The sequence below is a fragment of the Staurois parvus genome, unplaced genomic scaffold (assembly GCF_062004578.1).
Source record: "Staurois parvus isolate SC_StPar_1 unplaced genomic scaffold, SC_StPar_1.0 ptg000017l, whole genome shotgun sequence".
Lineage (NCBI taxonomy): Eukaryota > Metazoa > Chordata > Amphibia > Anura > Ranidae > Staurois > Staurois parvus.
In genome coordinates, this window is record NW_028317813.1 from 6160823 (window position 1) to 6175357 (window position 14535).

Consider the following 14535-nt stretch of genomic DNA (forward strand, 5'->3'; position numbering starts at 1 on the left):
TGCTGATACTTTTAGGAGAGATAGAACGTTTCAACAGCACAAATTGAGGAAGAAAATCCTCCCACTCCACGTCTGGAAATCTGTGGTATCTTGTTGTACTAAAGTACATATATACAGCCAAAACGTTTTAAATTTTTGGGTAGAGTGAGAAAGGGTTACAACCTTTTACTGTTTCTGTGGACCTAGTGAGGAGATTTCATCCTGTCCTGATGGGAGCATATTATATGGACCGGAAGTGAGGGAAAATCTTCAAGAGAAAACAGACTGCAATAAAAACTCTCCTTTTGGTGGAGTAGGGGAAGCTAGAACCCCTGCAAGCTTTTCCTGCAGTCTTTGTTCTGATTCCCGATTTTCCCTCTTTCCACTGGCTGTAACACTCCCTCCCCTCTGTATCCAGAACAAAAAAAAAAAACTTGAGTAAACTTTCTGACTGTAGCAAAGTTGCAGTGCATGGGTTGTATTAACAATCAGCTGATTGATTTTACTTGTTGCCCTAATGCTTGCCTCAATACCAGATGTAAAAGACTATGGCTAACTAGTGTATCTTCACCTATAACAGCTCCCTTTCCTTAAGGCTAACAGGTCTACCGGTACTTGGTTGCCCCAGGACTTATTACACAATGGTGTAATCCAGAAACAGACAGGGGTCAAGGCAGGCAACAGTCAGCAAGCTTTGTCCAAAGACAAGCAGGAGTCATGGCAGACTATGGTCAGTAAGCATAATCCAAAAGCAAGCAAAAGGTCCAAGCAGACAGCAGACAATATAGTAATAGTCAATAAGGTAAGGGGAGAGAGTATTATGAGTGCAGTGCCAGTGTAGTAAAAAGCTATTAAAAGCCCAGTGCCCTGGGCTTTCAATGCTTATAGAGAGTGCCTGAGGTATTGTGGCCAAGCAGACAGGTAAGGAGTTGCTGCTAGAGCCGGACCTGTTGCCCAACTACGGACACACTGAGTGGGGGATAGGTGTGGCCATCAGCCAGTCAGCATGGAGGAGGTTTTCCTGCAAGCTGCCAGGAGCCTGTGACAGACAGTGTGGGATAGCGTCCGAGAGGTAAGTGAGAGACATTCCTGACAGTTGCTCTGAATTGCTCTTTAATTCTTTCAGGACATAAATATTCTTGTGAATGTTGATGTGAAGTATTTTTCTAATGCAGTTGTCATTTCTACATTGTGCAGATGCCAAAGACTGTGGATGACAAGTCACCCTCTCAGGACATTCCAAAAAAGGTTGACGCGTGTTTTTATACACAGCATGTGATTGATTTTCAGAAACATATCATCTTTATCATACAGTACAGGACACAGGACTTCATGACCATAGATTATATGCAGGCTACTTTCAAATCAATGGACACTGGCAAAATAACTTTGTTAGGGCCCCTACTGCACGCTCATATAACCCCACCCACTCAATGAGGTTCTTGTTTTTCCATAGGCAATGGACCTTCTCCTTTTGAGAAGTTTTTTTCCTTTTACACCATTCCTTTCTCTTTTCAGATGCTTTTATCAAGGTCTTTTCACAAAAGTGCTTGCCCCGCTTTTGCTCTTCTGCGAACACAGGGCATTCCTGTTACAGGGTACAATCTTCTGCTGAATGACTCCTCAGCAACAACCTTGTCTGCCAACTTCCAAACGAAGATTCAGTTCCTTGAAACCTTTGGCTGGCTAATCAACTTTCCAAAGTCTTCCCTCCAACCCTCACACTGTCTGGAGTACCTGGATTCAATTTTGAACATGGCCCTACCTAGAATTTTACTTCCTCCAAAAAAGATTGCCACCTTGAGATCCCACATGCTGACCATTAGATCCAAATGTCATCCCTCAGTTCTCTTCTGTATAAGGGTTCTGGGCCTAATGGTAGCCTCCTTTGAGGTAGTTGCCTTGCCCAGTTTCAATCCAGGTCACTTCAACTGAATATCTCCACCTCGACCTCCAACATATATTAAGGCTAATATATGTTTTCCCTCTGTTAAAAATTCCCCCTTGACTGCTATGCAAGATGGAGGAAGAAGGGGTTCTGGTGATCATCACTGCACCAAATTAAGCCAGAAGAGCTTGGTACACAGACATACTGAGAGTCTTTGCCTCTTTCAAGCAGACCAGTCTTGGTGCAAGGCCCTCATTCCATCCTTTTTCTCAGTTGCTGGCTTTAACGGTATGGCTGAGGAAAACCCAGGTTTTGAAGGATGGGGGTATCTCTGATTCTTTTACCTCCTCCTAATTCAGAGTGAGAAAATGTGTCTCCCGCAAGATCTACCATTGCATATGAAAGACTTACTTTGCCCTGTGCAAGGAGAGGAAGCTGAATCCCAGGGAATATTCTGCAGTTCATATTTTGGCCTTTCTTAACCACTTGCCTACCGGGCACTTATACCCCCTTCGTGCCCAGGCCAATTTTCAGCGCTGTCGCATTTGAATGACAATTGCGCGGTCATGCAACATTGTACCCATATGACATTTTTATCATTTTTTTCACACAAATAGAGCTCTTTTGGTGGTATTTAATCGCTGCTGAGTGTTTTATTTTTTGTGCTATAGACAAAAAAAGAGCAAGAAATTTGAAAAAAAAGTTTTTCTTTGTTTTTATTATAAACTTTTGCAAACATTATTTTTTTACTTCACTGATGTGCATTGATGAGGCTGCACTGATATGCAGCAATGATGGGCACTGATAGGCCGCACTGATGGGCAGCAATGATGAGTGGCACTGACTGACAGAACTTCTGGGCACTGACGGGTGGCACTGCTGGGCAGCACTGACGGGTGGCACTGATGGGGGGCACTGGTTGGTGGCACTGCTGGACACAGCTGGGTGGCACTGGTAGGCACTGCTGGGCACAGGTGGGTGGCACTGCTGGGCACTGGTGGATGGCACTGCTGGGCGGCACTGCAGGGCACTGGTGGGTGGCACTGCTGGACACTGATCATCAGTGCCCTAATGATCAGTGCCAATCTGTTCTCTGACAATTGCTGGTTATTGCGGTCATGCAACATTGTACCCATATGAAATTTTTATCATTTTTTTCACACAAATAGAGCTTTCTTTTGGTGGTATTTATTTGCCCCTGGGTGTTTTATTTCTTGCGATATAAACAAAAAAAGAGCAACAAATTAAAAAAATAAATTTTTTTCTTTGTTTTTACTAGAAAATTTTGCAAACAGGTAATTTTTCTCCTTCACTGATGTGCGTTGGTGAAGCTGCACTGATAGGCAGCACTGATGGGCACTGATAGGCAGCACTGATGGGCACTGATGAGGTGGCATGGATAGGCAGCACTGATGGGCACTGATAGGCTGCACTGATGAAGTGGTACTGATGAGGCAGCACTGGTGGGCATTGATAAGGAGACACTGATGATGCTGCACTGATAGGCTGCACTGATAGGCGGCACTGATGGGCAACACTAACGGGTGGTGCTGACTGGAGGCACTGCTGGGGGCACTGATGAGAGGCACTGCTGGGGGGCACTGGTGGGTGGTACTGTTGGGAGGCACTGCTGGGCACTGGTGGGTAGCATTGCTGGGCACTGATGGGAGGCACTGGTGGGCGGCACTGCAGGACACTGATCATCAGTGCCCTGATGATCAGTGCTGATCTCCTCTGACAGCTGTCGGTTATCGGCAGGACTTTCCTCAAGCTGTGACAGCGTGAGGAATGTGCTGACAATAACCGGCAACTGTATTTACCCAGTGATCTGCTGTGTCATTGGACAGAGCTGATCACGTGGTAAAAGGCCGCTGTGATTGTCTTATTACCAAATCACGCGATCAGCTGTGTCCATAGGAAACAGCAATCATGGAGGTCACTGGGTGTGCAACACCGGAGGCACGTGGGAGGGTGCGTTCTGGGAGGACGTCATATGATGCCCTCCCAGGACTGGACAACCTCGCTGTAGCTGTCATTCGGCTATAGCGCGGTTGCCAAGTGGTTAAAGTGGCTGTAAACCTCAGTCATGGAATCTGAACAAAGCACACATAAGATAACTTTGGGTCAGGGAGAGGAGGCAGGGAAAGCTCAGTAAAGAAACGATCTATTCACAGCATAGCTCCTGTGTGGGGGGTGTGTCCCATTCCTCCAGTCAGCTCTAGGGGTAGCTCCCCGATGCTGTGATACTGACAAGTGCAGAAGGATTTTATCTAAAATCAGCACTTTGGAGGGATGTAGAAAAGAGAAGACTGCAGATAAACAAGTACATTTTATGTTGGAGGATTTGTTTCATCTCTGTGTATCACCTGAGGTCAGTCACTTCACTGGGTATATGTGAGGGTTTACAACTACAGGTACTTTAAACTTGGTCCTGACCAGTATCTCTCCTCGAATATCATTAAGGTTTCCAACTTATTCATTTTTTTCCAGAACCTCTTGCTTCGCAGTCCTTAGCCAAGACTTTTCTTCAGGGAGTTTCCCATAGCAATTCTCCAATTTGGCCTTCTGTGACACCTTGGGATCTTAATATGGAGCTCTCGGTACTCCTCTTTGAGCTTATCCCATTGGAAAACCTCACATGTAAGGTTGCCTTTCTGGTGAACTTTACATTTTTTAGGCATGTTTCCGAGCTGGCAGCTCTCTCTTGTAAAGTCTTTTCTTGTTTTTTATAAAGACATGATGGTCTTGAAACCAAGACCTTCTTTCCTACCCAAGGTGATCTCTCCCTTCCACCTAAAAGAGGATATTGTCTCTGTCCTGCTCTAAAACCCCCCAAGCCACTGTTTGCAAAACGGAGTCCATTTTTGTCTTACCTGTTGGTCCTTGTAGACGACATCCCACCTCCTGTTCCATCATTGCCAGATGGGATCAGACACCTTATTTGCGGGGCTTATGCCCTTAATGTAAGGGTTTGTCCTTTTTCTATCAGATCTCATTTCACCAGGTCAGGTGGTGTCTTTTTGGCTTTCCAGCATCCGGTCTCCGTATCCTGATTTGCCAGGCTGCTACCTGGTTCTCAATTAACATGTTCTACAGGTTTTACGAGGTGGATCTTCAGGTCTTGGCTGATGCAAGCTTCAGACTCAAGGTGCTTCTAGCTATTGTCTGAGTGTTTTTGGGTTCCTTAACCCTGTGTTTTTTGTGGGCCTGTTGACAGTTGTGTTTGCTTTTTTATTGCTTACCCATTATTTCTTGGTGACAGCCCATGGTTCAGGAATACAGGTCATGTGTCTTCTACTCTAAGATTAAGATAAAGGGAATTTTGGCTTACCTGTAAACTTCTTGTCTTGGAGTACAGTATTTTGCACAGGTCCCTAACCTCTGTCTTTCTGAGGTCACTCCTTGTTTACAGTGAATAGTGAAGCGCTATAAATCAATTCTATCTAATATGTAAAAATTGTGCTATATTGTGCTAGCTGTGCCAACACATTAGTGCTCAGTGAAGAAATCTTGCAAACAAATAAATGTCTTAATCAACAAATATAAGTGAAACATAACATTAAAATTGTGACAAATAATTGTGATAGTGGTTCTTTAACCACTAGCCTACAGGGCACTTATACCCCCTTCCTGCCCAGGCCAATTTCCAGCTTTCAGCGCTATCACACTTTGAATGACAATTGCGCGGTCATGCAACATTGTACCCATATGAAATTTGTATCATTTTTTAGAGACAGATAGAGCTTTCCTTTGGTGGTATTTAATCACCTCTGGCATTTTTATTTTTTCGTAAACAAACCAAAAGCCACTGAAAATTTTGAAAAAAAACCCCTTTTTTTCGTAGTTTTTGTTATACAGTTTTGTAAATAAGTGATTTTTCTCCTTCACTGATGTTCGCTAATGAGGCTGCAGTGATGGGCACTGATAGGCTGCACTGATGGACGCTGATAGGTGGCACTGATGGGCACTGATGAGGAGGCACTGGTAGGTTGCACTGATGGGCATTGACAGGCATCACTGATGGGCACTGAAAGGCAGCACTGATATATGACACTGATAGGCAGAACCGACAGGCACTGATAGGCAGCACTGACTGGCATTGTTAGGCAGCACTGACTGGCACTGTTAGGCGGCACCGACTGGCACTGATAGGCAGCACTGATGCGCACTGCTAGGCGGCACTGATGCGCACTGATATGCGACACTGTCTGACACTGATAGGTGGCACTGATTGGCAGCACTGATAGGTGGCACTGATTGGCATTGATAGGTGTCACTGACTGGCACTGATGGGTGACATTGAAAGGCAGCTCAGATGGGCACTGATATGTGGCATTGATGTGCACTGGTATGCACTGATATGTGGCATTGATGTGGCACTGATGGGCACTGGCACGTGGCACTGATGAACACTGACTGCTGGCACTGATGGACACATACAGGTGGCACTTCTGGGGCCACACTGATCATCAGGGCACACTGATCATCAGTGCCCTGATGATCAGTGTACATGTCCCCTCCGCGGAAAGCCGATTACCGTCTCTCCTCTCCTCTCGAGCGGTCAGCGTGACAGCTCGAGAGGAGAGAAATGCCGATAACCGGCATTTCCGTGTTTACATGTGATCAGCTGTGATTTGACACAGCTGATCACATGACCGAGCCGACATCTTCGGCTCTTTCCGTGATCCGCTGTGTCCGAGGGACACAGCGCACCGGCGACTGCCGCGCTGCGTGCCCCCTAAACTGCGCATGCGCGGTGAGAATGGAAGGACGTCATATGACGTCCTATCAGAACGAGAGAACCACCTTGCGCCTGTCATTGTAATATATGGCAGGTGGAAGGTGGTTAAAAAAGAAAAAGCATCCCGTGCTGTTTGACAATAACTCTTAGGGGCACACTGTGTATGAACAAACGAAAGGACAATAAAAATATATCTGTGTTTTTTTGGAACATAAAGTCCATGCAAGTGAAACTGGGCTGACGTGATCTTAACTCCAGTGAAAAAGAAAAAATCCTCAAATGGCAGCAATGCCTGTTCACCTCCACACACTGACCCACGGAGGGCCAAAGGGCTATAATTAACAATACTAGATCCTCTCCACTCCACTCCTCATCACAGGGACCATGGAATTGAATAAAGACCTCTGCCCAGCGCACCTTATCCACTCCACCTCCACTCAAGGTCTCATATATGGGATATAAAGCAAGAAACCTTCCATAGTGCAGTATTCTTTTAATAGAATATAGACAAAGCTTGGTATTGCACTCACATGTATTTACCCAGTAACAATCGCCTGTCACCACATCCTATGGGTGTACTGCTTGGTTTACTGGGTGTAGCAATATGTCCGCTGCCGGAAGTGCGTCACCTCCTACCGGAAATGGCGTACCGATGCGTTGCGTCACGTGCCTCGTGACTTCATCAGGGTTAAGACATTTATTTGTTTGCAAGATTTTTTCACTTGAGGTTTTGCTGCTTCCGTTACAAGCTCAGGAGGATATCCACAGTCCTTGCCTTGTTTGCCTTAAAGTTTCGCAGAGTGAGTGGGGTTAAACGAACTTGCAGTAGGGTGAACCTATCGTCCAATTACCTGAAGGTAGCCTGCATAAAACCCATGGTCTATGAATACGAGTCCTGTGTCCTGTACTGTACAACCCCAATTCCAAGAAAGTTGGGACACTGTGTAAAATCTACGTAAAACACAATTTTCATAAACCCATATTTTATTCACAGTAGAAAATATATCAAATGTTTAAACTGAGAAAATATACAATTTTAGGAAAACAATAAGGTAATTTTGAAATTGATGGTAGCAACACATCTCAATGAAGTTGGGACAGGGCAACAAAAAGCTGGAAAAGTAAGTGGTAGAAACAAGGAAGAGTTTGAAGAACATTTTGCAACTAATTAGGTTAATTGGCAACAGGTCAGTAACATGATTGGGTATAAAAAAAGGGCATCTTAGGGAGTCAGAGTGTCTCAGAAGTAAAGATGGGAAGAGGTTCACCAATTTGAAAAGCTGCATTGAGAAATCTCTGTGTGCAGGAAACAAGTCCGAAATGCAATATTGGATGCCCGTTATCTTCGGGCCTTCAGACGTCACTGCATTAAAAACAAGAGTGATTCTGTTATGGATATCACTACATTAGTTCAGGAATATTTTCAAAAATCACTGTCTGTGAGTACAGTTTGCCGTCCCATCTAAAAATGTAAGTTAAATCTATCATGCAAAGAAGCCATATCTGAACATAATCCAGAAACTCAGCCATCTTTTCGGGGCCAAAGCTTGTTTAAAATGGTCTGTTGCAAGGTGGAAAACTGTTCTGTAGTCAAATGAATTGAAACTTGACATTCTTTTGGCAACCATGGGTTTCACATTTTCCAGACTAAAGAAGAAAGGGACCTTGCTATCATCAGCACACAGTTCAAAAGCCTGCATCTCTGATGGTATGGGGATGTATTAATTCATATTTAATGGGCAGCTTGCATATCTGGAAAGGCACCATCAATGCTGAAAGATATACAGTTGTGTTCAAAATAATAGCAGTGTGTTGAGAAAAGTGAATAAAGCTCAAAATCCTTCTAATAGCTTTTATTTCCATACACACAAATGCATTGGGAACACTACACATTCTATTCCAAATCAAAACATGAAGAAAAATATATCAAATTTGTGTTGTTCCTCTAAAAAATTGAAGAAAAGTGAATATTAGACTGTTCAATAAAATAGCAGTGTTTGTATTCTTCTTTACAAACTCAAACATTCACTATATAAACTGAAAAATGTTTTAAGATTTTGCTTTCCTTTGAATCACTTAATTAATATTTTGTTGTATAAGCACTGTTTCTGAGAACTGCTGTACATCTGTGTTGCATGGAGTCAACCAACTTCTGGCACCTGTGAACAGGTATTCCAGCTCAGGATGATTGGACTACATTCCACAGTTCTTCTCTATTTCTTGGTTTTGCCTCAGAAACTTCATTTTTGATGTCACCCCACAAGTTTTCTATTGGATTAAGATCCGGGGATTGGGCTAGCCACTCCATAACGTCAATCTTGTTGGTCTGGAACCAAGATGTTGCACGTTTACTGGTGTGTTTGGGGTCGTTGTCTTGTTGGAACACCCATTTCAAGGGCATTTCCTCTTCAGCATAAGGCAGCATGACCTCTTCAAGTATTCTGATATATTCAAACTGATCCATGATCCCTGGTACGCGATAAATAGGCCCCACACTGTAGTATGAGAAACATCTCCATATCATGATGCTTGCGCAACCATGCTTCACTGTCTTCACAGTGTACTGTGGCTTGAATTCAGTGTTTGGAGGTCGTCTGACAAACTGTCTCTGGCCACTAGACCCAAAAAGAACAATCTTACTTTCATCAGTCCACAAAATGTTGCGCCATTTCTCTTTAGGCCAGTCAATGTGCTCTTTGGGAAATTGTAACCTCTTCAGCACGTCTTTTTTTCAACAGTGGGACTTTGCGGGGGGCTTCTTGCAGATAGCTTGGCTTCACATAGGCGTCTTCTAATTGTAACAGTACTCACAGGTAACTTTAGACCTTCTTTAATCTTCCTGGAGCTGATTGTTGGCTGAGTCCTTGCCATTTTGGCTATCCTATCCATTCGAATGGTAGTTTTTTGCTTTCTTCCACATCTTTCAGGTTTTGGTTGCCATTTTAACGCATTTGTGATCATTTTAGCTGAGCAGCCTATCATTTTCTGCACTTCTTTATATGTTTTCCCCTCTCCAATCAACTTTTTAATCAAGGTACGCTGTTCTTCCGAACAATGTCTGGAACGACCCATTTTCCTCAGAATTTCAGAGAGAAATGCACTGTAACCAGCATGTACAACATTTGCTGCCTTCCTTCCTTAAATAAGGGCAATAATTGCCACCTGTTTTTCAAAGAATGAATGACCTCACTAATAGAACTCCACACTGCTATTATTTTGAACATGCCCCTTTCAATGAGTGATTCAATTACACAGAATCAGCAGCATGCATGTCATGACTGTTGGGTCTGTTGGATTTCTATTACTCTACTACACCTGCTAGTAAATTATTTGCCATGTAGAAATATCATTTCTACCAAAAACAGTGATTGATCAGGTTAGTGATGACTTTAGGATAGAGGCACAGGACCTTTATAAAAGGTTTAGAGAACGGGGATATTCTCACTCTCAGATTAGAAAAGCTAGAAAACGGGCAGATCAGACTGACCGTATGACGTTATTGTCCCCGATAAAGGAAGAGAAGGAGAAACAAGTTATACAACCAGTTAGGATGATAACCCAGTTTGGAGCACAATGGGGGGATGTTAAACAAATATTAGAAAAACATTGGAAGATCCTTACACAGTGCCGTAATCTTGGTAAAATTGTAGGTGAACGTCCTCTAATGGTAGCAAGAAGATCACCAAATTTGGGCGACCTTCTTATCCACTCTGACTATCAGCCATTAAAACAACCAACATGGCTGAAGTCACATACAAAAGGGATGTGGAAAGTCTCAAATTTGTAAATTTGTGGATCGTACAGACATTTTTTCTGATTCTAATAATAAAGCTCACTTTAAAATTCAAAGTCTTATTAATTGTTCCACAGCCAGAGTACTCTATATGTTGACCTGTCCATGTAAAAAAATGTATATTGGTAAAACTAGGCAGCATAAGGTACGAATAGGTAAACACTTTAGAGATATTAGGTCCAATGACCCCGACAGCAATTTAGCTCAGCATTACCCCACAATGACCAATGACCCCACAGCCATTTCCTCCTGTACCACTACCCCCTCCCTCCTAGATTGTAAGCTCGAAAGAGTAGGGCCCTCTAACCCCTCGTGTGCTGTTTGATGTTACTGTACTGTTTCATGTATTGTCCCCCCCTCTATTGTACAGCGCTGAGCAAACCCTTTGGCGCTATATAAACTCGATAAATAAATAAATAAATTGCGCTAAATGCCATGGAGGTAAATTAGAGGGTACTAAAATGAAAGGTATTAATGCACTAAATTTTCCTCAGAGGAGAGGTGACTTTGATAGAGAACTATTAAACCGTGAGAAATATTGGATTTATAAACTTGATACTCTATTCCCAAAAGGGTTGAATATTGAGTGTGATCTCCAAGTATTGTTAGAAAAATAGTCAAGTGTGTAGAATTATAAATTAGCAGCGCCACCTTGTGGGAAGTTTGGTGGCAGACATTTGATCCCTCTTAATGACATAAGAAAGTAGGAAATTTTTCCTCCTTCTCGGTGTGCCCAGGTGTCTACTCTTTTAACTGAGTTATATGACCAGCTGTCTTGCTAAGTAATTAGCTCCATTTCCCCTTGAGAATGATTGCCAGTAACTGATTTGCATATATGGGCGGTGTTGAGCCCAGGATAAATAGGAAGCTGAAAGGCAGACGTCTCATTGGTCCTGACAAAGCCGAGTGAGATACACCCATCGGCGAAACGCGCTGACGTCATACATCAGATACGTCACTTCCAGTCATATGCATTGGCACCACACACGCTGACCAGCAGGGAAGCGGCCATATTTGTGTGCCATGAGCTGTGCAAGGCTGCACAGGCACCAAGGGGAGAATGGAGCCCGTCAGTCACGGTCCCGATGGTAACGGCTGTTTCCGGGACCATGCCTGGTAATCCAGACGGCGGAAACTTCCAGAAAGTATCACCTATGGCTCGGGTAGTGAGTGAACTGTCACACAGCTAAATGAAAAGGCGTTTATTCGCCACTCTACACATACATCAGCAAGAATACATATTGATTGACTGTCCATTTGTCATCAATTTATTGCAGGATGGGGACAATATGATTCACTATCCGGGTGCAAGGCACCAATTATACATTACAAGAGACGGAGGACCTAGCAGGCTTCATACTATCATCTATATTAAAGTGGTTTATAGTCCGCACGTTGCGGTGAAGAAACCCCTTAAAGCAGGGCCCTGCCATCTTTATCTCATTAAGGATACCAACAGTGATTCCTTTATGCATGACTCTGCATCTATACATATGGGCATGTCCACTGTGAATCTGTACATGTTCACCACTCACTCATGCCCTAAATAGGGGCTGTATTGCTATCATCCTGATATTTTAGGAGCATCCGTACCCCCTTTTTTATTTTCAATTTTTCACCCACATTGCCTTGATTGTGTTATGGGTAATTTTATTAATATATGGTGCCTGTTATCAGCCATTATTGCATAGCGTTGTGCAGTATTATACCTGATGGTACAATTTTTTGACACACCCCCTGCTGGTGGTGTAACCAATGTGCTGGTGCTGCAAATGCACTAGACAGGTTTCTGTCATTACATATGCAGTACATGAATATTAAGACCGGTCTTGATGTTTTTATGTGATTTTAGGTCTCTTTGTATTTTCTCATATTGAGGTGATAGTGAACCAGGGTATTTACCCTATTGTCTATAATTATTGTGTAATAAAGCATAATTTTGGGGAATTATTCTGATTATCACATTCTGTCCATGATGTAACCACGTTTTTGTGAATCTCTTTTTCACAACCCCCCTTTTTTTGTATGCATGTTTTTTGGTTACTGGACAGAAACCATATATTGGGTGATACAGCATATCTATGAACCTCTACCCTCTCTAATTATTAATGATGTCTGACTGCTATTATTTTGAACACAACTGTATAGGTAAATTCAGTTTTTAGAGCAGCATATGCTCAGGCAAGAATTGGATAACTTTTTTCTCCCAAAACTCTAGCAACTGGTCTCCTTGGTTCCCAGATGTTATATATAGAGAGATATAGTGTTGTTAAAAGAAGAGTGGATGCTGCACCTCATAGTAAACATGGCCCTGTCCAAACTTTTTTGGGATTGGGGGTTGTACTTTGCCAGCTTTTTGTTGCCCGGACCCAATTTTTTTTGAGATGTGTTGCTGCCAGTTTGAAAATATTTTTTCTTAAAATGGTACATTTCCGCAGTTTACACATTATATATATTTTCTATTGATTGTTGTTTCTGTTGATTATATTGTTTTTATGTAGATTTTACAGTGTCTCAATGTTTTTGGAATTGGAGTTCTATTCCAAGAACAGGTAAATAAAAATTCCCTTTTTAATTTTAAGTCTTTTTTTTTTTTTTATTTTAATCTTAGAAATCCCTGTGGACAGAGCACAAAGCACCAGATGGACGAACCTACTACTACAACACAGAAACCAAACAATCCACCTGGGAGAAGCCAGATGACTTGAAGTCTAAAACAGAAGTATGATTATCAGGTGTAAACAGTACAAGTAATGTACATGTGTGGCCTTTACCAGTAGTAACCCTGGATGGAGCTCAGACTAGTGCACAATGGAGAGATTGCCCTTAGAGATCCAACACTTCTGAGCATACTTCTGGATTCACAACAGATGGTCTTGTAAAGAAGTATCCAAATATAGCAATCCAAGAAAACAAAATCCAGGACACTCACTACATTTCAATGTTCTTTATTTGAGCAAAAGTTCCAAAAGCTAAAAACAAGTAAAACACAGCCAGCTGATGAACTTTTCTCCTGTAAAACATATGCTTTGTCAAGGCAGTTGGATATGTCTTCATTCAAGAATTACCTGCCATTTAAGAATTCACTTGCCCCCCCCCCCCCCCCCCCCCGAGTGAAGCTCCATTAACCCATGCTATACATCCTTCAACAAGACCTGTTACAAGCCGCAGCAAACACTGCCACAAGCCACATATATAGCCATAACCAGAATTTCTAGAAGCCACATATACAGCCCATCTATCCAGAACAAATACTGTTCCAGGAAGCATATACAGCCATAACAGGCACTAACAAAAGTGCTTTCCCAAGCACTGCTACAAGCTACATATACAGTCACAGCAAGCACTACCACAAGCACCTCTACAAGCCACATATACATTCATAACCAGCATTGCTACAACCCAGATATACAGTTTGTCTACCCAGAATTTCACTATATGAAAGCATTAATTTAATTTCTTTCACTTACTCCCAAAGGACCTGTTATATTACCCTGTTTCCCCTAAAATAAGACAGTGTCTTATATAAATTTTTGCTCCCAAAGATGAGCTAGGTCTTATTTTCAGTTGATGTCTTATTTTTCCATGAAGAAGAATATGGTACACATTTATTGGTAAATGAAAATAAAGGAAATGTATTACCTGTATACGGTACGGTAGTACGGTAGTTGTCAACAAAAAAAAAAGAACTGGGGTATCAGGGTGGGGGGAGGGGGATCACTTAAAATGACACAGGGGGGATCAGAGGGGGAATCAAAATGGCACAGGAGAATCAGAGGGGGGATTACCATTTCAGTAACCCCTTTTGATCCTCCTGTGTCATTTTGATTGCCCCCTCTGATCCTCCTGTGTCATTTTGATTGTCCCCTCTGATCCTCCTGTGTCATTTTGATTGCCCCCTCTGATCCTCCTGTGTCATTTTGATTGCCCCCTCTGATCCTCCTGTGTCATTTTAAGTGACCCCCCACCCCTGTGCCACTGAACACCTTCACCAGACATCCCCCCCACCCCTTTATCAGACATTTCCCCCCTGGGGACTGTCACTGGGCTGGAGCAGGGTCTGCCACTGACTGAGAACCTTTAGTCATCATGAGGGCGGTGTCACCAGAGACAGACCAGCACTCACCACCTTCG

The 14535-nt window shown here is 42.9% G+C and overlaps 1 protein-coding gene across 1 annotated transcript in view; it reads left to right on the top strand.

The window, feature by feature from the left end:
• Positions 1–14535, top strand: part of PRPF40B (pre-mRNA processing factor 40B) — a 162042-nt gene that overhangs the window by 40837 nt on the left and 106670 nt on the right. The window contains exons 7-8 of the mRNA XM_089679247.1: positions 1177–1227; positions 13013–13123. Coding sequence (XP_089535373.1) covers positions 1177–1227; positions 13013–13123 — 162 coding nt within the window. The remainder of the gene's footprint in view (positions 1–1176; positions 1228–13012; positions 13124–14535) is intronic.